The 25,205-nt window shown below is 37.7% G+C and overlaps 1 protein-coding gene across 3 annotated transcripts; it reads left to right on the top strand.

The window, feature by feature from the left end:
* The first annotated feature begins 9,281 nt into the window (after window positions 1-9,281).
* Window positions 9,282-25,205, top strand: rspo1 (R-spondin 1). Of its 3 annotated transcripts, none has more exons than XM_037980572.1 (6): window positions 9,282-9,641; window positions 13,324-13,815; window positions 15,854-16,048; window positions 18,717-18,860; window positions 19,675-19,899; window positions 23,658-25,205. In XM_037980572.1, the coding sequence occupies exons 2-6, from the start codon at window positions 13,719-13,721 to the stop codon at window positions 23,840-23,842; spliced, it is 846 nt and encodes a 281-aa protein (XP_037836500.1). In that variant the 5' UTR covers window positions 9,282-9,641; window positions 13,324-13,718; the 3' UTR covers window positions 23,843-25,205. The 3 variants fall into 3 exon arrangements, with proteins under 3 accessions (XP_037836500.1, XP_037836498.1, XP_017279174.1); XM_037980570.1 differs by having other exon boundaries at window positions 13,306-13,815; XM_017423685.3 differs by having other exon boundaries at window positions 13,170-13,815.

Genomic DNA, 25,205 nt, shown 5'->3' with positions numbered 1-25,205 from the left:
GATCTTAGGTTTAGAGGAGTGGCACATATCCAATGGTCAACTGCATGGCTGGTTCAAGGCCTTTGTTTGTTTTGGCTGGGGCTCCTAACTCCCTTTGTTTTGTTTGTAAGTATTGTTTCTATTCAAATTTATTTAAAAAGCTCCAATCATATGGGCTCCATATGTCAAGTGTCCTTTGAGACGTTTCTTGACAGACAGACCATAATATATTTGGGGGCTTGTCTGGGATTAGTTCCTGGGACCTCTCACACCCCAACCAAGAATCATACTCACACACCATAAAACACACTTTATTTTTTATTTTTTTCACTTACAGTGCTGTTTATATGTAACAAAAATAAACAAACGAGTAGAATTCAGTGCCGAGTTAATAAGCAGAATTTACAGTCAAATCAAACCTGACAATAAGTTCTATTCTTTATTCTTATACTTGTAAAACTGGGATGTAGATAATCAAAATGAAACATCGGGAAACAAACTTGGAAGCGTGTCTAATCTTTTGCACCACAATTTTTTTTAAAATCCCAAAACATAGATGATCCAAGACAGAAAATGTCTTATGAGGCATGCTTTACAAAAGCACAAATAAGGGAAATCCAATTACTTGTTCTGCCAGCAACCAAACTGAAACAACATCAATCTAAAAATTATTGACTCAAGTCATCTTTTGTATTGTGAGAGCAAACATCAGCATTCTGCTTAATCCTTCAGTAAACGTAGTCAAAGTTAAACTTGGATAGAGATTTCATGGGCATTTCTTCACATTGTTGCAACTCCATCTAATACATCTTAATAAATTTGAAGCAGTTTTTAGTTGCAGGCCAGATTTAGATTCATTTTACTCCAAAAAGTTAACCATAAGTTACTATTTCAGAGAAGGAGTAAAGTTTTCAGCTACCAACAGGAGTTTAAAAAATACCATTGGTCGTCATTAAAAAATATGAAATTTAACATTTTACCTTTCAGACCATCTACTTTTCAGACCTTCTTACTTTTCAAAGGAGTTCAAAAAAATAGTGATCATACAAAAGAAATATGTTCATCAAAAAGTTTTATGAGGCGATCTGAAGCTGTTTTACATAAAAATATAAAAACAAAAACTGGTAAAAAATGTCAGCAACTTCCAGCAGTTCACATGTTTTGTTTCATTTTTATTTGTGAAGTAAATGATTACTGCCAATGACTTGTTCCCTCACCAATTCTGCAGAAATTCCGTTGTTTTATGTTTTACTGACTAATATACTGAATCATTTTCTTGTGCAGATGCCAGATCACACAAGCAGATTTATGGGACTGAGCTCCATGACCACATTCACCTTAAAATACCTCTGCTTCAGTTTGGTACTTTGGTGGAGTATTTGCTCACACAATATCCCTTTATCACTCATTATTTTGTTGTTGTAAATTTAAGTAAATAACTAATCAATTGTTGTCAACGAGTGTTTGTACTCAGGTGGCTATGGCATTGATTTCGGTGCATTGTGTTAAAAAAATAAACAAAAATCAGATACTCTACATTAATAATACTCTTGTATTAATTAATGCTACATTAAAAATCAGAACAGAATGTTTGTCCAACACAGAGGTGGATATGTGTGTTTAAATGTTTTGGGTTGTGTGATTCCTGTTAAAAATGGGAATTTTTCCCACGAAAATCAGTAAAATAGTTGTCTCATGATCAGCAACGGGCTGTACAAATCCTAAGGCGGACCAGAATGGACTGCTGTTGAGTACGTTGTTACCAGCAATTGAATTGTTTAAAGAGGCCCTCAGTTTAGCTGTGTAAGGGCCCTAGTGGAATGCCAAAAAGACAATAACACTTGGCTATACAGCAAAACTAAAGGTAACAAGGTTTCTGGCATGGTTTCAGATTCACTCCCTCTCCCATCTATTGCTTTCCTGGAGGCTCCCATAAGGCGTGCACACAGTAGTCACCGGGGTAACGTGTCTCTCTGCCTCCGGTCCAATGACGAGTTGCCTTTTTGATGTGATTGCCCGAATCAGACTGTAGTCTGGGCCCAGTTACCCACCAAACAAGCCTTCTCATGTCCCTGGCTCCAGGCTAACAGGATGGAGGCAGGTCCTGGCATCTTGCTCTGAGGGCTCGTCTAGGTTTGACAACGAGCCGTGTTGGAGGTTTAGTATGATGGTGCGAGGCACTGCGCACCAGTGACTCATAGTCTGGGCACAGACTTCAGAATTCAATCTTTGGTGTGGTGCAGTGGTTCTGCTTGGCCTTTGTCTGAGAATAATACGAATATTTGTACGAACGCTATGCTAAATGTTTGTAATTGTATGCAATGCACAGCAAATATCCATCCATTATGGTAGAAAAATCAATCTTGACGACCGGAACTGCATGGGCTCCATGGCTAAAAGCAGTGAAAATCATGTAGGCAGTTATTTTACCAGAATTATACAACAAAAGAAAAACAACAGGAAGTTTTATTGGAGTATTGACAAAGATTAGGTTTCACATCTGGATCACCTCAAACATCTGTTGCAGGCACGTTATTTGTCTCACATTTGCAGGTCTTTTTCAGTCTTTGGCTTAGCAATGTTATGTCTGAAGTCTTTTACAACATGAGATCATCTTTAACATTATCTAATGCCCTGAAAATATATTTTTTCTTTTACAGTAATTCAAATCAGGTGGACCAGGATCAGGCTGCAGAAGAATATTTAAAACCCAAGTAAATTTAATTATTTATTTTTTTATTTTATTTTTTGCTCTGTTAAAATAATACTATGTGCAGCTCACCTGGTTTAAATTGTCTGAAAATACACAAAATGTTTGATTAGTCTAATAAGGTGTTCCACAGAGGAATTTAAAATGCAGTTTTCACTTATAAAATAAAGGTCAGTTACTTTATACTTTGTTTCTAGTTAGAAAGGTACACCTACATTTTAGTTCATATTGAATGCCAGCATTGTTTCATTTTGGTATCATTAATCACCATTAAATTGAACTTTTTTAAAAATGGAGGTTGTGATAAAGATGGAAAATGTGAACATTTATTGGCTTTAAAACTGATTAAAGATGTTAAAATGGATGATCTGTCATGTAATAATCCAAGTCCTGATTGGCATTGCACATCCTTTCAAAGGAACCACATGGGCTGTGTGTACAGAAACTAAGGTAATATTTTGGTTGCTCATTTGAGGACCAATATGGCAAACAGATGTTGGCAGGAGCTACGTCTTGGGGCACATTGTTTCAAGTGCGATTAATCTTTATTTTTAAGTAGTGGGAAAAGTTTCAAAGAAAAAAACTTTACATAATGTTTGAGATATACATACACCCTCTGCTCGCTTGACAGGGTGGCTTTACTTTAAGTATTCTCAATTGTAATGTTGATGTTATATACATTGACTTGATAAATTGCTGTGTTCATCGTGTTTAGCTCTGCTCAGATGACTGAAAATGTATCGCAGGTCCAAAAATGAAAGAGTCCTTTTCTTCAGTAAACCTTTCATTGACAGGGATTCTTATGTAACACTACAAGATTCTGAAACCAGAGCCATAAACATACACAAAATACTGCACTCCAAAAGGTTTACATACCATTATTTACATTATGTGGTTGAAAGAGTCATAATTATCGCCTGGCACCATGAAAGGCAGGTGATGATGTAAATCTGCAAATTTGCAAAGCTAACCTGAAACCTTGGAAACATTCTTCAGTTACAGACAGATATTCTTTTCTGTATGTACATTTTGATTTTGAGGCCCATTATTGTTCTTTCAGGTTTCTACCAGCATATAAAGTAAAAAAAAAAGATCATTCATAACAATACATCTATTATTTTGGATTTCTTCCTGTTTTTTTGTATTGACAGACAGGAATGAAGAGTGTGCGTGCAGTTAAAGCATCTGCTCAGCCAGTGACTCATGAGTAATTCAGTCAGGTTTGCATCAGTCAGCATCACATCATTTCATCATTTTGTCTCATGTGTATTAAAGAATAAACATAAAAATCCAATTGTGCAGTGGCATTGTTGTCCACTGATTACAGAATTTTACACTTATCTTCATTTAATACACAAGCTGTTTCAGTGTTTGTGCACTTTTGATTCTGTTAAGACAAATTTGTAAGAAGCAAAATAGCCCTTTTCTAAAAACTCTAATTTAATGTGGTACATCTAATGTTTGTTGTTAGCACATAAGCCATACCGGTGAACATTCTTTATTAACTATGTGGATCCATTCATTCTCCAAACTGACGTCATCCTGCTCGGGCTGCAAAGGGATGGGAGTAACAGTTAGTCAGTCCAGCAAAGCGAATAAAAAAACAGGGAGACAAACAAACAATACACTTGCTTTGCTGCTGATTTAGAATCACAAATTAACTTCAAGTTCAGGAGGGAAATCCATTCAGGCAGAGGCAGAAAACAAACATCAAAACAAGATCTACTAGATTAGGGGTCCTCAACTGGCAAACCATGGTCCAGATCCGGGCCCAAAAGAAGTCTTACGTGGACCCAGATTGATTGTTAAATTTCAGTAGAAAGAAATTATAATAATTTTAAATGTATAGAATTATGTATTTTACTACTTTTACACATTTTCTTTTATTTATGATGATTTATTTGAGGTAGTGCAGCCTCTTAAGCATCCAGGGTAGTTTGTTTTAAACTGTGCAGCTTTTCTACAATTTACAGTAATTTATTGTAGGCATTGCATCTTATCTAGCATTTACGGTAATTCCCACATCTGGTTTGGGGTTTTCCTGTGCTTCTTTCTGCCAACCCAGAGGCATATAAAGTGGGGGAAGAAGAAGAAACTATCTCCATCTTCTTCTTTTTCTTTTGGCTGTTCCCTTTTCAGGGGTCGCCACAGCGAATCATCCTCCTCTATCTAACTCTGTCCTCTGCGTCCTCTGTCTTCACTCCAACTATATTCCTCTTTGGACTTCCTTTTTCCCTTTTTCCTGGCAGCTGCATCTCTAACAACCTTCTACCAATATACAAATATACTCCATCCTGCCTGGACTTTCTTCTTTACCACACTCTCCATTTTCCTGGACAGTCAACCCTAAGTACTTGAAGTCCTGTATCTTTGTGACCTTTGCTCCTTGTAGCCTCACTGTTCCACCTTCCTCCCTCTCATTCACACACAGATACTCTGTCTTGCTATGGCTGACTTTCGTTCCTCATCTTTTAAGTGCATACGGCCACATCTCCAAGTTCTCTTCCACCTGTTCCCTGTTCTCACCACAGATCACAATGTCATCTGCAGTCATCACAGTCATTCAACATCAGACCTTCTACTTCTACCATCAGATACATCACACAATCTGACACTCTTTTTACCTTGATTACATTCCTGGCTAACTCCTCCTTCAGGACTACCCCTACTCCATTTCTCTTCCTATCCACACCATGGTAAAACAGCTTAAACCCTGCCCCAATGCTGCGAGCGTTGCTGCCCTTCCACTTTGTCTCTTGTACACATAATGCATTTACCTTCCTCCTCTTCATCAAGTCAGCCAGCTCTCTACTTTTGCCTGTCATTGCCCGTGTTTAGAGTTGCTACCCACAGTCCTGCACTCTTGACTTTCCTCTTCTCCTTCTGTGTCCTGGCACATTTCTCTCCTTGTGGTCTCTGACTAACAGTAGCACAATTTCCGCCGATCCAGTATAGTGTCGCTTGGATGGACTCGCATGTTTGCTTTGGCAGGAGAAATGACTATTGTTACTATCATTTTGATAAGTTAGGGCAGTTGGTGACTGGATATTGGCTACTTTATGTCAAATCATAAAACCTCCAAGAAAATGAACTGGTGATGAAAAGTTTGGATGTGATAAATGTGTTGGAAACGCAACACATAATACCATCTTGTTTCGGAGTTCTTGCTAATCAGTTTCGGCCTATTCTGGTTTGTTGGGTAAATATTACTCAACTTACCATCATGACAATAGGAAATTCAAACTTTTTAACCCCCTTATCTTGTGTTTGTGTGTGTGTGGTAATAGGGTTTGGATGTACTTTTGTTAAAACCGTTGAGGGTCATTTTGGATTTCTGCACCAATGTCTGGTGAGATAACTGCCTTGGGAAGAAACCTCAAAGGAGTTTGAGACATATTGCAGCTCAGAATGACAGAAAACATTAAAAATGATTGTACATTTTCTCTTGACAAATCCTGCAACAGCTGCCAAGCGTTAAAAAATTTCTCTGGGAATGTGGGGAATACATGTTGAAAGAAAAAACTGCCTTCAGAACAAATCTAACCAAGAAACTTCATGTTACAACATATAAACATACATGAAGACAAAGTGTGTTAATGAGTTTATTAAACATGAATGGGCTCATGTTTAGAATTGATTTTTCTTTTTAAAACATTCTGTTCTGTATTTTAAATGACTGATTACAGCACATTTTGTGGTTTTAAAACCATTTTCTTCTAGTTTACAATTTTTGGGACAATACTTTTTGTTAATGGATATAAGGACTGTCTTCGTCTTATTTTCTGACATACTCCCTATTCATTTAGGGGTCATAAACCTATCATTAGTCATCATTTAACCCCCCTGACTCTCTTAAAACTGGCTGATCTGCCGTCTACACTGGAGCTACATTGAACATAACTACCCTTGGCTTTCAGGCTGTGAGAGAAATTATGACCTTAATAAAGTTGACTCTGCAATATTTGCATGCATAAGCATTTTGCAGCTGATACAAAATGACTGTCTGGCTCTGTTTTAGGGCTCCCCTGGACCATCTCTTGGCAGTCGACAGATGTCCTCGTGACATAATGCACAGTGAAAGAAAGATGAAACGCCTTAAAGTGGATAGTATTTGAACACTTAGGAAGAATTGTTTCTTCAATTCTAAATAACAGACAGTTGCATTACACATCATGTACAGTAAAACTTTGTACTACTTGTTTAGCTTCAGCAAATCTGGATAGTTCAGATCTTTTGAATTGGGGTGCTGCAGAAAATGCTATATGAACAATAAATATCTTACCTGCTGCAGATAAGTCTCTAAACAGCCAGAGTTTGGCAACATAGAGTTTAATGTTGACAGGATTGACAAAAACCAGTTCCAAGGTAGATTTCTACTCTCTTAAGATAACTTCTGATTTTAAAATCTTACATTTACAACCTTGTCCTATTTGGAAACCTTTGCATTACTGCCAATTTTGCATTACACAATTACCTACATAGAATTCTGTGATTATTTGCAAGTACAGTAGCAGTGGCAGCAGCTATCTGTAACACTTCATGCACAGCCTGGGGCACTTCTACCTAAAATATCTTCATACTTCTACCAGAATCACCAAGTAATGCAAATTTGATGTCAGTGTTTGTATAAGCTGTTATGAAATGTTGGAGAACTGTTTTTGCAAGACAGTAGCAATCTACTTCGGTTTTGACATAGCTCAGACTAGCTGTTAGCTTGTTAGTCCAATCAGAATTATTACCCTTTATTTAACCAGGCAAGTTCCATTGAAATCACAGTTTTTTTTGTGTTTTTTTTCCAAGGGAGACCTAACATGCATGTGTTTAGACTGTGGGAGGAAGCCCACATAAATACCACACAGAAAGACCTCAGGTCCAACCCGAGGCTTGAACCCAGGACCGTCTTGCTGTGAGGCAACACTTCTAACCACAAAGCCGACGTTCTCCTGATTAAACTCTATCTCTCCAAACTGAAGCTGTTCAAAAAGTTATCTACAACAGTTTACATGCTATTTATTCATAACCTTTCCACAGAACCCCATTTCAGAAAATAGGAAGTCTTCAGATTCATCACATTTCATTCATCAAAACACAGTTGGCTCCACAAGTTGTACGATAGATACTTGGGTCAGAATGTGAAGTCGATAGGAGTATCTTGGATAAGCGAATGAGCCAGTTTACATTTAATCCATCACCCTTGTCTCTCCTTTATGGCACAGGATATGACGGCTTTGAGTTTCATTAAAATGAAGTGGTGTACTCCTGGCTCTTATTATCTTTCCGTGACTGGATAAAAAAAAGCAAAGAGCCAGCACTGTAGCTTAATTCTCATGATAAATCCTTCAGCAGAATAACTTGGTGTGTTTATCCAGTAGTCTTTCTTGTTGTAACTCGGCTGATTAATGGCCCATTCTCAAAACAAGAAATGCTGCACTAGGTGATCTCCAAGAAATGTTGTTTATGGGCCCCTGTTGGATAATAAAGAAAGGGAATTCTTCTGATGATCTGATAATTGTACGTGTAGTTTTTCTGTCGATTAGGATTTGTGTTATTATTTCAAGAAGGATTTATGTTGATTTCATAATAAAGTGCTTCTTTGAACATATAGCTGAACCTTTTTAGTGCTGCTTTTTCATTTTTGGGTAAATTTTATAAAATCATGTTTAAAAACCTGATGATTAGTGACTTGCTAAATGAGCTGAATATTCGGAACATTTTTAAAATGACTGACCATCAAAATGCCAACATAAACATCCAGGCATGTAAACATAAACAATTAAAGGCCTAGCATTCGTTGAAGGTATGCATATCGCCCAGCACTTTTCATGCCAGAGTTTCAAACTAAGATCATCTTAAGCTGAGAAGAGACAGAGTTATAGCTGTTTTGGTCAAACCTTGTAAATGACATTATAAACAATCTTATCTGTTAGCACTTGAAGTAGGTTTTGAGGATGACTCTCAGCTACTACCACACTAAATTTTAACTCGATATTCTGTAAAGCAGACTGAGTTATCCCCATCTTTGTATTTTTTCTTGAATTGGGGCGATTTCAAAATTTAATCAGTTGTAAAAGTAGCACACCCAATGATTACTTTATTTGGATTTTAATAAAATCCATCCAGTGGCTTAAGAGACACACCCAAACAAACAGATACAGACACACAAGGGCAAAAACATTACTGTCTTTGGTGCCGGGTAATAATAATAATAATAATATTTAATAAACAGAAAAATGTTGATTTCAGTGAAATAAAATGTTTTGTTTTTTACATTTAAACTCCCTGGTCAGTCCAGGTTTATTTGACAAAACGTTTTTGTTGAAATGTTACACATTTTCAAACAAATAGGTTCCCAGTTTGCATTTAATTTACATTTCTTTTGTTCTATTTAGGTGTATTTGTAAGGTCAAGACTGTGATAAGACAAGCTGTACGAGCTGAAGGAGCACGGCTGTGAGCCCAGGTCCGCGGCAGGTTTTCCAGCTCTGAGTGGGAACAGTGGGAACAGTGGGAACAGGAAGGGGGCGTGGCCTGTGATGCCCCCTGGCAGCGCCGGACTCCGCAGCTTCCTAACTTCTGCAGGAGTTGGATGCAACTCGAGCCCCAAAGTGCATTTAAGAAGCGCCCCTCGCAGGAGTTTCAGAGCAAACAGGAACTCCGACTTCAGAGGACGAACAAAAGCCGGACTCTCCCTTTTTATTGTTATTATTATTTTAAAGCAATAATCTAGTCTTAGACCTTTGTTTCATTATCTAATCGTTTCCTGACAAATTATACCCATTCTAATACTTTTCACATTCCCAGATTTTTTGCGATAGATCGTTAATTGTTTAAAAGATGAGAAGAGAAAATGTTGATAATGTGGGAGTCCCGTAAAAGGAGCTTTTTGTGATCAAACAAGAAGCGGATTTGACCTTTTTCAAGAGGAAACTGATCAGTTTTACTCAGATGTTCAGGTGAGTCATGGATCATACCTGAAAATTTATTATTATTATTATTAGAAATCAAGTCAGATTGATCATATTTTGCACATTATCCCCATTTCCGAAACTGTTTTCTTTTCATCTATTTTTGTATATGATTTTATAAACATCCCTGATTTGATTTACATGACTTGTTTTAAACCTTTTCAAGATTAATGAGTATTAACATGGGCACATCAAGCATGACAGTTCTGCATAAGTTGGGTTTAACTTGTAATTTTATGACTTGTTTCCTCTCACTCTGGTGACATTTGCATCCACATGGCACAGTTGTAAAAACACAGGACAAGTGTGTGTCATCTCCTGTATGAAGAGCAGAGCCGCTTTGACAGGGGACAGGTGGAAGCTTGTGCTTGATTTTTGTTGCATACTTGCATTTTGTTGTAATAACCATGTTGTGCAAACTGGATTTAGGAGTTTGGTGGTTTTATTCATGAAACATGCTGATGGATCTGTTTCTTTGCTCGCTGGAGTGTCACAAGTCTTCCAGATTTGACTAACTTTAGACATGTTGCTGGTATAGTCAGGTGTTATTTCACACTGGGCAGATAATAAGGATCTAGATTAATACCTTGTTACTCAAAAGTCCAATGAAAAATATAGATCAAGTGTATTTTTTTTTATAGATGTCTTCTCTGTTCTGTTTTTTTTTTTTTTTTGTGAAATAGGTCACCTCAAACCAGTTTAGATTATGGTTTTTAGATGAATGTTGGTAAATTAAATAAATGGGGACACAAATTTAATACAAATGTGCACCGTAATCCTAATTAAATTAGCTTAAAGATGCGTCTCTTTCACTAGCTGCCATATTTTGAGAGAAAAATTAGCTAATACTAAAGCAAAGCTTTTGTTTCCACTTAAAAAATAATTTAACTATTGAAAACATAATGTAATAATACACTGAAAAAAACAAAAACAAAACAACAACATTCAACACAATTGTTCTTATATATAAAAAGGTGCCTTCTTGACTAAGAAAATTTCATAATTTCTTTTTATCCTTTCTTATCTTCTGTCAGTTATTGCAGATTATTCGATGACCCCCTTTCATAGTTTGTTCAGCAGATCTGGATGCGCTCAAACTAATTTGGAACATACTGCACATACTCAGCCTTAGCTCAGGCCAGTAGGTTTAGTTACAGGAGTAAAGTTCATCTGCAGGCTTTTGCAACTCTTTGCTCAGAGTTGTGGCACCTTCTCGAGTTCAATAAATTCCCAGAGTGGGAGCTCCTTTTCGCTATCTGAATAATTGATAGATGAAACTTAGGGCCAACAAAGGAGGCAATTTCAACTCCTGATTATTTGATGAGCTGAGCTTAGTTTCACTGGGCTCAGCTCAATGTGGCTCCTCCATGAGGAAAATACAAAGTTAAATGCATGAGGAAACGAAGACAAAGAAGTCATAAAACTTACAAAGAACCACAATTGCTATAAGAAAAGACTGTTCATAACTGACACAATTAAAAAACAAGTTTGCATTATAGATGAACTAAAAGCTGACAAAACCATTTCCTTGATTGCTGCACTCTGCAATTCAACATCACCTCTTAGCTTTAATGTGTGCAATTGTGTGTTAATGGGTTGAAGTGGCCTTTCGGTTGCTAACACAGAAACAAATAAAATTTTGAAAGAATTTCCAGTGAGTATGAGAGCAGAAAAGGTTGGGCTCTGACTCATCCAGGGACTTTGCATTTCCTGTTACTGAATTAAAATTTCCCCAAGAAACAAACAGATGCTAAAAAGACAAATGGGCTGTGCTCCATTAAAAAAAATGACTGTAAATATAAAATTATTAAGGAGGTGTCTTTAAACCTCAGTCATTAAATGTAAAAAAAACTCTGAATAGTGTTTTTGATTTGAAAAGGATGCATTTATTTCCGTCCTAAACATGGTTTTCAATGTCTTATAAAATAATTTAGCTTATTTTGTGGGGGTTTTTTCGGTTTCAGGCTTCAAATAAGGTACTGAGGCTCATACTGAGGCTCATAAATTTCTACTTAATTGATTAGGTTCACGTTGTTTCCCAATTATACAACAGTTCTGCTCCTTGAAACTTTCCCCCTAAATTCCAATGTTGAATTAAGAAAAGTTTCAGAGTCATAACATTACTATATGGGTTGGCAATCAATGTATAGTCTGTTTTTGGCTTCAAATACAAAAAATATGTTTTTGAAGAAATTGTACAATTATACATATATATTTTCAATAGTATCAAACGTGGCTAATTAGCTGGATTCACATATTGAGGACATTTTGGTTTGATTCAGTTTGAAGGAATGAGTTTAAATCTGAAATGATTTTGTCCCTTTTGATTTATACTTTGAATACAGTGTTGCCTTCTGGAATGTTTAGACACACCAAATGGTATTGTCCTTAGTGTGATTCAGAGCCACAAGCAACTCAACGGCCAAATATGGTCCTATTTTTCTTTATTGAGCTGCGAGGGAGGACCTCCCATCGCTCAGATACGAACATGTTCTGTGTGTCCTCTTCACACGGGAGCTGTAAATACAGGCGCTGCATGACACTATCTGAAAAAGATCTCAGCTCCAAATAAAACAAAAGCCTTCAGTCTGAGCTGGTGTTGCATTTCCAAGAGATGTCAGTGCATTTCCAGAGGCTAAAAAGGCTCAATTAGGGAGCCAGAGCCAAACACAGCTTGAAATGTCTTGAACTTAAAAATTGTTTGTGGTATTTGGTTTCCTGTTAGTGTGACTGATTGTTTCATGTAACCAGTCACAACTCAAATTACTTTTGAATCATGCATACTTAAACCCTTGTGCATCATACCACAATGATTATAGTTCAGGACAAATTGCATATCATTGTTACAACTGGTTAGAATTGTGATATAATCTTTCTTGCTATTGGAAAATACCTAATAAAGCAATAACGTTCATTTAAAACAAATGCAACTAATTATTGACTTTTTTGCAACATTTAGATGGAAAATATGATTTAATTCTTTTATCTGAGCAACAATATAAAAACATAACTTTATTCCAGGTAATGTAGCTTTGCATAACAGCTCTAAAGGTTTTAAAATACCTTTTTAGTTTTATGAGGGGTGATGCTGGAGGCTGTTTCTTCTTAAGTATTTTCGTAACAATTAGGATGTTAGGCAACGTTAGACCTCATGTGGTTACAACTGTCAAATACAAAAGCAATAAATCTAACTAAAATCACCACCTTGTCATTTTAACAAGACTATTTTAAAGTAATTGAACAAGAAACATTCTTCTAACGAGTGAGCTTTGCTATCAGTCAAGCTGTGTATCCTCTATGTAAAGCCAATTTGTGTTTCTGGATTTATTTTATTTTAAGTGAAAAGGCTTTAAACTTATATAACTTTGGGAAAATGTGAGTAAGCTTATTTCCTAAATGTCAAAACATGTCTTTACTGTTTTCCTGACAGCTCATCTGTTATGTTTTTTATTCCACATTAAGGCCATGCTAAGCTTTCTGTTTTTTTGGACTCTGTTTTTTTTTTTTTTTTCTCAGACCTTGGTTCAGTCAAGTCACACATAGTCAGAAACCTGCAGACATCTTTGCACTTCATTATTTAACTCCCTCATCATTGGAGAGGAGCAAGCTTATGAGTTCATGCTCTCATCTACACCAAACCTTCCTCAAACAGATGGTTCCCTACTTGCAGCTCTTCATAAACTTCATGGGTTGACCTACGGACGCTTCAGCACGCCTCCTCTTGATCGTCTCTACTACCCACTGACCCCCTTCTCATTCCATTGCCTTTGTCTGTTTACACCACCTCCAACGTGATGGCTTGTTGCGCCTTGGGCTTGTCCGGATGTGCAATCACAGCGTCACACTTCATAACTCAGACTCGTGGATTTACCAGCCAGTAGAGGGAACGATACGGACAGACTGGGGGAGGGACAGGCAAACTGAAGGAAAGCGGCGCAGGAGAGGGTTCATTAGTTTCAGCAGCAGAGGAATCCACCTGTCCTACAGAGGAAGGGGGACCGCCCCCTACTTGATCCATCTGGTTGCAGGGGGGTACCTTGCACAGCCTGGAAGGCAACAGAGACTATGCAGCTGGGATTGGTGGTGCTGGCAATGATCTTTCTCAGCTCCATGGGTCACAGCGACGTTCTCAAGCTCTCCAAGGCGAGAAGGCAGAGACGGGGTGAGTTCTCACTTTTTCACTCCATCTTGTTTGTTTCTTTCTTTCGTTGCAGCAATCCTGCTTTTCATTTCTGAGGTCTGACTCACTGTGGTGGACGACTTATAAACATTTAACAAGCAAAGTAAAGATAACATTTTGTTTATTTTCCCATCATTCTTATTTGTTTTTCATTGCGGGTTATGTTGGGTTCAGAGTTTCCCTGGAATGGCTCATCTTTCTTACTCTTTTAAGATTATGCCTCCCTCAGTTTATGTAAAACTTTTATGGATATTAGAGTTGTTTATAGAAGGCTTTTTGATGGATTCTCTCTCAAAGCTATTGCTCATTTCATGTCTGGCTGTGTGGGCACATAATAAAGTGAGTACCTGACAGTTCTAAGCTCTCACTTGGATCACGCTGCCAATATTGTTGTAAGCATTTTTCTGACCTCACGCAAGTACAAAGACGGTGTTCAGATCAACTCGCAGTATATCTCTGGCCTCAAAGTGGTGTTTCTGTCAGCTTTGAAATAATTCTTCCTTTACACACAAGAAGCTTTCAGCCAATGCCAAGCTCGCCCTAACTTCTCTGAGCCAATATACATATAATACCACAACTGGCCACAGTAACAGATGTGCTGCTAATATGATCACGCATACTAGGAGAGGGAAGCCATAAAAACTGAATATCTTTAGAAAGTACAGTACACATATATTCACACAAAGATGCTGTCAGAGTTGATTTTGTGGTGCTACAATGAAGACAGAAGAATTGGGGTAACTACCGATACACACAAGTCCCCTTCAGAATGTCACAATCAGTTGAAGCTTTCCCCCTCTAAATATAAAAGATGTTTGTAATTTACTCATCTGATTTACAGTTTTTACATCTTTAGTGTGATCAGATTCAGTTTTTGTCAACTGTACCCCCTGGTAGGAAAACAGCTGAGGATAGATCTTTTCCTGCTGGCCTCCTGTGTTGTTTCTCAAAATGAATTCAGTTGCACGCAAAGATCAAACTGAAACAATTAAAGAGGAGATAAGACCCATTATTCCTAACCTCCCAAAAGTCTTCAAGAACAGTTTAAAGCATTTTCTTCTCTGTTTATGATTATTGATTCCTACCCTGGATCACTGTTACCTTTATTATAATTTGTAACCAATAAAACTTGGCTCTAATTACTGCTGCTTACCATTATTCAGACATGGAGTAATCAGTTCCTGGAAGGACCTGTTGACATTTGCTGCCTTCTCACTTATCTCTTGGAGGCAATACAGCAGACAGATTGGTGTATGAGAGTAGAGCTGATAGAGCAGAAAACTGTAAATCAACTGAGATGACTTTTGTTTTTGCTTGTGAAAGTTCCTAGTAGAAGGATGTGCACTTCAGCACACATTTCCTAGAAAAGATTTAGACTACCATTTCTGTGTGCCTCGTTTTTCCTTTTTTTGGAAGGTGACGGGTTTTGATCCATCTCCAAATCTGGGATGAGTAAACAGAAGTGTAAATAGCTCTGTAGTGGGTATTTGATTGGGGTAAATGGCTGCTCTGTACTTTGACACTTTAACTAAAGCACTTGTTCACTGTATTTCCGTTCGTGCTATTTGGAATTTTGTTGCACCACAACCATTTCTGAGTCACCCAAGTGATAGCTGGCTGATTCTGAATGATTCTTGGTTGACTGTCAGCCATAATTTTCCAAATTTCTTCACATGAAAATCTTTTAAGTATCCCCATTAAGCAGTTTTGAAATAAACACTGAGGAACTGTTCAAACAAAGGTGCTTGGCTGGCTTCACTTTCATTAAACTGCGAGCTTTCACCCATGTTTTTTGGACTGTTAATGCAATGGCATTAGTAAGGCTATTAGTGAAGACAGACACAAATTATTAAATCTCCATGATTTGATAAGCAGCATGCTGAGGAATTCCCATTTTTATTCCATTTTAAAAAATCATATGCAGGCTGAAAATGGTTTAATTTGTATGTATTGGTACACCTTGCTCTGTTATCTCATTGCAGCTCTCTGTGTCTCTGTGTTTGTGTTGTGTTTCCTACAGTTAGTACTGAGGGATCATCACCTTGCCTCAACACCTGTGAACAATGCTCTGAGTACAATGGCTGCATTAAATGTAAGCCGAGGCTCTTTATCTTTCTGGAGCGCAGTGACATCCGTCAGATAGGAGTGTGCCTTGCCTCCTGTCCCATGGGATATTTTGGCATGAGAAACCCAGGGGGCAATAATCATTGCACACGTGAGTTTTACGTTGTAGTGTCACGTAAATAGGACAGGAGTAGGCATGTAAAATTTGTAGATGTGCAAAAAGAAACCTTCAAAATTTTGTACACAGCTGGTGCTAAATGAAATCTGTCATAACCTTTCTCAGACTTGTTGTTTCTTTTTATATAGATTTAGATGTATTATACAGCTCTTTGTGTTGTGATCTTATCTAAACTTTTTTCTCCACCACCTTTTGAGAATGACATACACTTAAAAAGTTATAACAGAAAAAATAAATCAATTTTTTCAAATTCATGGCCTATTTTTGTGTGCATGGCTTGCAAGACTGTATTCCAAGCTGTGCACATTGTTTATTTGCCCACCTCTACCAACGTCATACTTAACTTGAATTGCTTTGTACCCACCTTTGCGGCTGCCCCCACATTTATGATTTAATCTGCTAGAATATACTTTTGAAATGAAGACATGCACATTTGAACCATTTTTTAAAAATAATTATTATTCATCAAATGTGTAGGTTTTAGACCTAAATATTTGGGGCTGTAGCCTCAGAGGTTTTCTCCCATGCAGCTGTTGAAAGACAGCTGGAGCGCTCTAAAATAAGGGAATTTAAACTGAGAGGAGTTTGAGGCTCGTTTAAGATGCCTGCAACAACTCAGACTATTTTGAGTGAAAATCTGTTGCACAATCTCTGCTGCTTACATGAAGAAATTGAGAACCACAGGAAACATCATGAGACATTTTGTAGACTCCAATAGTTGCAGCCCAGTGAGATACTGGCTGAAGTAAAGAGCCATTTTAGAGCTGAAAAACTGAGCCAAATCCCAGAGAAGAACTGTTTCCATCACTAAAACTTGGTTCAATAGGCAACCTGACAAAACTATAGATGATTACAGCAGATCATTTAATTAAAATTTAAAAAATAATCTTATTAAATGAAAGATTATTTAATTTTACAATTAACTGAGGAGTTCTTACTGAAAGAAGAGTTGAGCTGATTAGAGATGAATGACAAATGTGCAGGAAGCTGGAAGCAATGACAACTGACATCTGATGGCTCTCAAAAATACAAAAGCAAAACCTACAAACATAACTTAACAAAAATACCCAGAATACAAAGTCACCCAGAAAAAACTAAGAAGAATTACTTTAAACACCAAGAACGTACACAAAACCCCGATATAATGAGAAGCATTTCATGAATAAAGATAAACACTTGATGATTATGAAATGTTGTTTTTGCATTTTTGTTTCATGATTATTGGTTATACATCCAGTTGAAAACATTCACATAAAAGCCCAAACCAGCAATAACAGCAGGAATGTAGGCAGTGAAATTATCTTCTTGGTGGTTACAGGCAGGTTTGGCTCATTTGGAAAGAGGGCAAAATAGTGGCCACACTCACAGCTCTTAATAAAATACTTTTATATTTAGTTGTGGCAGTGGTTCTGTGCTTTTAGGTGAAGAGAGCCAGCAACTTGGTCTGCTCTGTTTTCCCTTATGAGTGGGCAGGAATAAAGAATGGGCTGAAATCCCAGCAAAAGCATTTTTAATGTGTTGTTTGTTTTTTAAAGCTAAGTCTGTGCTTTTTCATTTGGCTCTTGTCTGCAGGGTTCATGCTAGGCCACACGGTTTTTTGTGTTCTCACTTTTAAGCAGAGTTTTTTGATAAATGTTTTTTTGTATAGTTCCCTATCTATATAAAGCTTGCAAAAAACAAAAATAAATTGTTTTTTTTTTAAATATGCAAAAAAATGCAGTTATACTTTTAGCCCTGTCACCACATGTTTAATGATACACAAATAAGATCGACTGCGTCAAGCTATTCTTTGTATATATTCATCCACATATTGATGGATTTTGCTTCTACAGATGATGATGATGATGATGGACTTTTACACCTCACCATCTTCTAAATAATATATAACTGTTAAGTGTCTGTAAATTAATGTTTCACTGACAAACCCACAAATTTTGATAAAACATGGCTAATGCAACTCATTCACTTGCAGTTGTAATTGCTTTAAAAACAACTTTCACTCACTATCCTATTTTGTAGCAAAAACGGCTGAATTCCCTCTTTAATTTCTTTTCAGAGATCCTCAGTGGCTAACTAGGGTTATTATCCAGTCATCTGACTTTATACATGTCATCTTTCAATGTCTTGTTAGAAATATTTGTTTTACATTTTACGGCCACAAACATTAATAATATCAAATCCAGCTGTCAAAGCCTTAAAAATAATAATTGGGAGCAGGAGGCAAAAATATCAGGATCTCACTGAGGCATTGAGAGTTGAATTAGGTCTGATTGGCATCAGACCAACTTCAAAGTTGACAATTATAAGTTTAGCAAACATGATTATAACAAGTCTGGATCTGAATATCTTTACTAAAGCACAAGCACGAATGTACAGATTTCCACCTTTGTCTTAAGAAACCTAAAATTGTTGGAGTTGTTTTAGATGCTTTTTGTTGGTGTTTGCAATTACCTTAACTTCTAAATATTCACGTTTTCAACCTAAGACTTTTCTGAGTTTGCATCAGAAAATGTCCAAATCACAACTAAAAAACTACAAATCTAGTGGTAATAGAAAGAACACATTGTTTTGCAGACCAACAACTGAGACTTAAACCTGAACTTATTAACCTCGTTTTTTTTTCCCCCTCTGTGTTTTTCAGAGTGTAAAATAGACAATTGTGAAGCATGTTTCAATCACAATTTTTGCACAAAATGTAAGGAGGGCTTATATTCACACAGTGGGCGATGTTATGTCAGCTGCCCTCCAGGCCAACACACTGCCAATGAGACCATGGAGTGCGTTGGTGAGTGATCTTTATCCTTCATCTTTTTACCAACTTCAAGCATTAGTGCAATCATTCATCTAACTCAAACATTAGAGGGATAGTTCAGATCTTTTGAAACTGGATTTCTGTGGAAACGTTAGGAAAAATAATATTATTCGTGTCGTAGATGGATTTTTGAATGATCTGAGCTTGAAGAAATAGAGATTAGTTTGTTAGTCCGGTCAAGCTTAACAAGCTAACTAATGGTTAGTCTGATTAGTTATAGTCTTAAAAAAACTCTAATCTCAAAATTTTTTATTTTTTTTTCTAGTGGTTCATTTGAATGTTTTTTTTTTATATAAACATGGGACAACAGGAACAGTGTTCCCATGAACTGGGCCCACTACAGTATCAAGTCCTGCCCCTTCTATGTAAAGGATCAGGATGATGCCCTTATTAAAAAACAAAGGACAACTCAGATATTCTTTCAGGTGGTGAATCTTGCCGATTTAATAGTTTGAAGCCTTTAAGGAGCCTCGCCTGTTGTTATTTTATGTTTTTACTTTAATTGGACTCGGCTCATTCCCATTTGTCATGTTCACAGTATGCCTAATAGCAATACACTGTCAGTTCCTTAGCAACTACCCAAACCTGTTGTTATCGTGCTATAAATCTATCAACAAATCACAAATTGTTTTCAGATGTGTAAACTGCCTAAACCCATTATCCTGAGTTAAACTTACTGAGGTGTGAAAAGCAGACAGAAAATATGAAGCAAACACAAGATATTAAACTCACAGACCATTCACTCAGCAGCTAAGTCGTTTGCATATTTCTATTATTTTTGTCGCAGGTCAGCGTGCTTCAGAGTGTGAACTGGGAGAATGGAGCCAGTGGAGTTCCTGCATGAAGAAGAACAAAACATGTGGATTTAAGCGAGGCTCCCAGTCCCGAGTTCGTTTACCCCTTCCTCAAATTCACAGCGCAGACAACACCCCTTCCCTTGTGCCCTCACAGACCTGTGTGCCAGAGACTGAAAGGAGGAAGTGTGTTGTGACCAAAAAGCCTTGTGTGAGAGGTAACAAACATCCAGAAAATAGATTCACGAAATGTAAATAACGTTTAAGACTTATAATTAAAAAACATGTAGTTTAAGGTTTTGTGATCATATGGTTGTAGATGATCAAACAATAAGTTGTGTGTGTTTCATAAAATGCCTCCAACTGATGATATATAATGACTGATGGACTAATTATTTAGAATCCCTCCCGTCTCTCTGTGACCTGCAGCGTGTTGATTGGGTTTAATTTGGCAAAGGACACAAAAGGATACAGAGCCTCTTGAAATTACCACATGTAAACAATAAACTTCATCCACCAGCCAAAAGCAGATGAAGGACATTACGCACTGCAAAGCTGGCCCAGGATCAGAGCTATAGGGAGAGCTATTTGTTCTGCAGACGGCTGGAGTGTGAGGTTTGCATGGCTTTGCAGAGCAACTTACACTCCAGCAGGTTAACAGTCAATCTCACCACTCAGCTGCCATTATCTACTTTAACAATAATTTATTCATCCCTTTTGACCTCATTTGCTGCTAAGGCTGTTGCATGACAAATTTAGCGAAACAGTCCAGTGTTAGTTGAATGGGAAGTGCAACAAAAACAGCAACATTCTTGGTTGTTTGTGCTGCAATTTTTTATATTTAGTGGTCATGCAAAGAAATAAATCTTTATCACCAGTGATGTGTTGATGATAAACCAAATAATGGGAGGAGATCTCTTGAACTGCACAAGGATTATTGCTAATTAGCAGATAATGGCAAATTACTTTGTCTCTAAATGCCCCCATATGTCAGTCTTCTTTGCAAAACACACCAATGTTTTAAAAAAAGCTGGAGCTGTAAATGTATTTACAAGGGTTTGAAGAACTTTAAAAGAGAAGCATTTGAATGCTTTATTGGACGGTGGCACGCTTAGGGGATTTCGGCCACGGCAGCAGCAGCATTGGCTAACAGCAGTTGCACAGTGTTGGCAACGGTGCAGATGTTTCAACACGTAACAGATGACTTTCTCTGATATACTCTATGTGAGTAAACATGCTGGAGGTTTGCATATTATGTTACCATTCTCTAAACTTGGAAAGCTCCTTCAGGGTTTTGGATCTAAACAACCGAACATGAGCTGATGTTGTCCTGTATGGATCTGCGGTCGCATCTGGGGGGAAGGAAGGTTGTAAATGTTCAGTTAGGAGTATGCTCCTTATTGGATAGGTTTAACAGCCCAGCATGAGAAATGAGAGGCAAATTTACTCCTCCATTCTGGAAAAACTGTCAGCCCTGGGTTCAAAAGCATAATTAACAGTGAAATATTATAAACTGGCCTTTCTAAACTTTGCAAATGGAGCTTATATCTAAAAAATTAAGGATGATATCTATGGTTTCATTTGACAAGTGATGAGTCATACAAGTTTTGGGGATAACGTAATCGTTAACTGTTAATATTAAGGAGTCTTTCCCCCTGTTTTGTGCTAAACATATGCACAGGAATGACCTTTTATTTGTGAAAGTAATTCATAGGTGATGGTACATTGATTCAAGTGAACAAGTTCATGTGGGTAAAAGAGCACAGCTGTGGATTCATCTGTGGGAGCTGGCTGGCAGGCAGGCTGTATAAAACACAGGGGGCAGATCCTGTATAACATTAGTGATTTAGTGGTCTGCAGATCTCACGCTTTGTGTTGATTTGGCAGCAATTCTTTTCCTCCCACTTTTTTTTTTCTTTTTTTCTTTTCCTTCTGAAGCGCCACAAAAAAAGTCTCATGCAAAGGAATTTTCTGGATGTGTCACTGCATTTGTCAAGCAAAACTGTTTAGTTTGGATGGAGAGGAGGTGCAATCAGTGCTGTCATAAACTGATGGGGTCCCCCTCTTTTGGCTCTGTTAACGATTTATTAGAGGAGTAATTAAGTCCTTACACAGTGAGCACGCTTGCTCAAAATCTGAAATGTTTTTGAGGACCCTTCAAAGAGGTTTGAGTCTTGTTCATAGCTGATTTTAACTTGAACTATTTGCGCTCAGTATTAGGTGTATATTTATATAGTGAAGAGAGGAGACAGGAATAAAGGGAGATGCAACACAGGGCAAAGATGTAGGTAGCAACGGCAAAACAGAAGGCATATGATGAGTTGTACAAGAGGCTGGATGCTAAGGAGGTAGAGGTACTTGTATTGACTGGCAAGATAGAATGATCAGACTGGAAAGGATGTGCAGCAGGTTAGGTTTGTTAAAGATAGAAATGGCAATGTTCTATCGAGACAGGAGAGTGTGATAGAAAAGGAGTGCTTTGAGGAGCTGATGAATGAAGAGAATGAAAGGGAAAGAAGAGTAGAGGCCACAGAAACTGTGGACCAGGAAATGGAAAAGATTAATGAGGATGAAGTTCGGAAAGCTTTGTAGAAGATGAAGAAGGGTAAGGCAATTGGACCTGATGACATACCAGTGGAGGTATGGAAATATCTGTTAGAGATGGCAGTGAGATTTCTGACTTGATTATTCAATCACATTTTTAAGAGTGAGAAAATGTCTCAGGAATGGAGGAGAAGTGTGCTGATCCACAGTTTTAAGAACAAGTGTGATGTACAGAGTTGTAGCAACTACAGGAGAATTAAGTTAATGAACCACACAATGAAGATCTGGGAGACAGTTGTAGAAGCTAGACTTAGACAAGAGGTGACTATTTGTGAACAGCAGTATGGTTTTATGTCGAAAAAGAGCACCTCAAATGCCATCTTTGCTTTGATGATGCTAACGGAGAAGTACAGACAGGGTCAGAAAGTGTGGTAAAGAGGTGAAGAAGAGAGTCCAGGCAGGATGGAATGGATGGAGAAAAGTTTCACGAGTGATCTGTGACAAAAGGGTGGCAGCAAAGGTCAAAGGAGAGGTTTAAAGACAGTGGTGAGAGCAGCTATGTTGTATGGTTTGGAGACAGTGGCACTGACAAAAAGACAGGAGACAGAACAGGAAGTGGCAGAGCTGAAGATGTTGAGGTTCTCCTTGGGAGGGACGAGGATGGACAGGATTAGGAATGAGGTCATCACTGTGGTGACCCCTGAAAATGGAACAGCCAAATGAAAAGAAGAAAAGGACTGTCCTTAGAGCTCTTACAGTTTTTATGATTTAAAATTAGCAGCTCTTCAAAGCTCTTTGTTTTTCTGAAGAGATCAGAAGGAAATGAACTAAACTATGGTGGATGTTTGTATTTAGACAGCAATTATACTCTTAAAGTTTGGATGTGAATGAGAATGGTAGAGCTCAAGCAGAGAGGAAAATGAGGGAGGTTTGAGGGTGAGTGTAGTGGGACAGAGGAATGAGTAGCTGTTGAAACTGAAATTAAACAAAGTGAGAGACCACATCCAGATTGACCCCATGTGTTTAAGCACAACAGTGCTTTGTGTTGACCTGCTGGTATGTGTCTACAAAGGTTTTAGCTTGCTAAGAGGCAAATAAGGCTACATTTTTTGGTTACTGTTTGCAAACAGAATATTCAGATTAGGCTCTTTCTACTTGTTACAGAACAAGCTGTAAATCAGAGAAGCCATTTTAACCAATAAACATATTATATAAGATCAAAAAGCAGACAACTGATGAACAAAAAATAAAAACAAAACTATAATCTCTAATAACTTTTAATTTATTTCATTTTATTCCTTATCTACCGTGATCCATAACAAATCATGGTTTTGTTTTATAGTTCAAGCAGGACTGCTATACAGAAGATTCAATTATGATAAATATCTTTCAAGCCTCTCTTTGAAAGTCTTTCTGTGCATTCTCATTTCAGAGAGGAAGAAAAAAGGACACACACAGGATGATACAAACAGGGGGGAGAACGAAAACGCACGTGGGCGAGGACGAGAAGGCAGAGGAGAAGGAGGTGGAGGAGGAGGAGGAGGAGGGGGGAGGAGGAAAAAAGGCCAGATCAGGACCACCACCGCTCCCAGCATCACAACCAGTGCAGTCACCTAAACTCTGAAGCCTGCCAGGTGAGGCTAAAAGAAAAACTGAGATGACGCCTCACCCAACAGCACCAGCCGCACACAGAGATGCAAGTTAAGGGAAACACTTACTGCTGCTGCGCTGCATTGTAGAAGATGCAAAGAGAACTGGAGGACTGCTGCAACAAAAGATGCTTTTTGAACATATCTTGTGAAGACTTGTCTTTGTGATTCTCTGAAAGACTCAGTGGTTTCCAGCTGAAATCACAGTTGGATAGCAAAGCCACTCAGAAAACTGTGGTTGGATTTGGTTTGTGTCATGAACAGACTGACAGATTTTGCTCTTCAAATGCAGCATTCTAGCTGGAAGGTTAATGCTGATTTAAGGGTTTCTGAAGTCTCTTTAGGCCAATGGTGTATTTTATTCCAGTCTGTTTTTAATCACAGTAATCTGCATTTCATTTGTTTTTGTGTTTTTTGAGAGGTGGCAGATGGAGTTCCTCAACAGCCACAGTGTGTAATGTCAAAACAATGAACAGTATTAAGTCTTGATACCATTATTTTTTGTGAGATGAAACGAACATGAAGGCACTGGAAATATTTTGGGCTCGTTGAGGATAGAAGGTTTGAAGTATTTTATTGTGAGGAGGGAATCTGGTACAAAGCGGGCTTAAAAAAAGATCTCTCCTCAACTCATATCCTTCCTATCCATAATCCATATCCTTCTGTGATTTCTCCCACTTTGCTTTTTGTGATGATTTTAAATAAAATGTTGTATCTGACAAAAATATCCGCACAGAAATGAATATTTGCATGTTTTTAAGTTGCATGTGTGTGTAAGTGTGTGTATGTGTGAGTTTGTCTCAGCCTGAATCTTAGTTTTGGTGTAGTTTCTATGCATTTCTGCACGGATTCAAGTTCTTTGTTGACAGAACTTTAATGTTTGTACATGTGTGTTTGCACATACGGTGTTAATATATGTCTCATAGACTGAAGGAACAAGGTCTGGAAAACAAGAAAAAGGACATGGAAATGCACAATTATATAGCAAATCCCAGTAAATACTTGGTATTGCGTAAGCCATCAAATCATCAGCTCTTCAGTAATCAGTGTGTTTGCAACAGGGTCTGAAGATTTTGCACAACTGTAATTTTTCCCACAGCTCATATTTCAGAACAACCATACAAATGTTTTCCAAAACGCAGCAAGAAAGTTTTTCTCCAGAAAGGTTTCCAAGTTTTAAATGAGATATAAGTTTCTGGATAGGTTTCGTGCTATGTTGTTTTCATACTCTGGATTGTGATCCTGAATATGTCAAGCTGTGTTTATCAGTATTAGCATCATCATGTATAGCCTATTCTGTGAAAGCCTAAATAAAGTTCAGATGAAACTGA

This window comes from Kryptolebias marmoratus, linkage group LG16 (assembly GCF_001649575.2).
Source record: "Kryptolebias marmoratus isolate JLee-2015 linkage group LG16, ASM164957v2, whole genome shotgun sequence".
In the NCBI taxonomy this organism is placed as follows: Eukaryota; Metazoa; Chordata; class Actinopteri; order Cyprinodontiformes; family Rivulidae; genus Kryptolebias; species Kryptolebias marmoratus.
The sequence above is the reverse complement of the archived record's forward strand: the minus strand, read 5'-3'. Positions and strand labels throughout refer to the sequence as shown.

Excerpts from the sequence above, each read along its gene's own strand:
- rspo1 (XM_037980572.1), top strand. The coding sequence starts at position 13,719 with ATGCAGCTGGGATTGGTGGTGCTGGCAATGATCTTTCTCAGCTCCATG. Across the intron at positions 18,861-19,674 it reads TGAGACCATGGAGTGCGTTG|GTCAGCGTGCTTCAGAGTGT; the intron begins GTGAGTGATCTT and ends TTTTTGTCGCAG. Across the intron at positions 19,900-23,657 it reads CAAAAAGCCTTGTGTGAGAG|AGAGGAAGAAAAAAGGACAC; the intron begins GTAACAAACATC and ends TTCTCATTTCAG.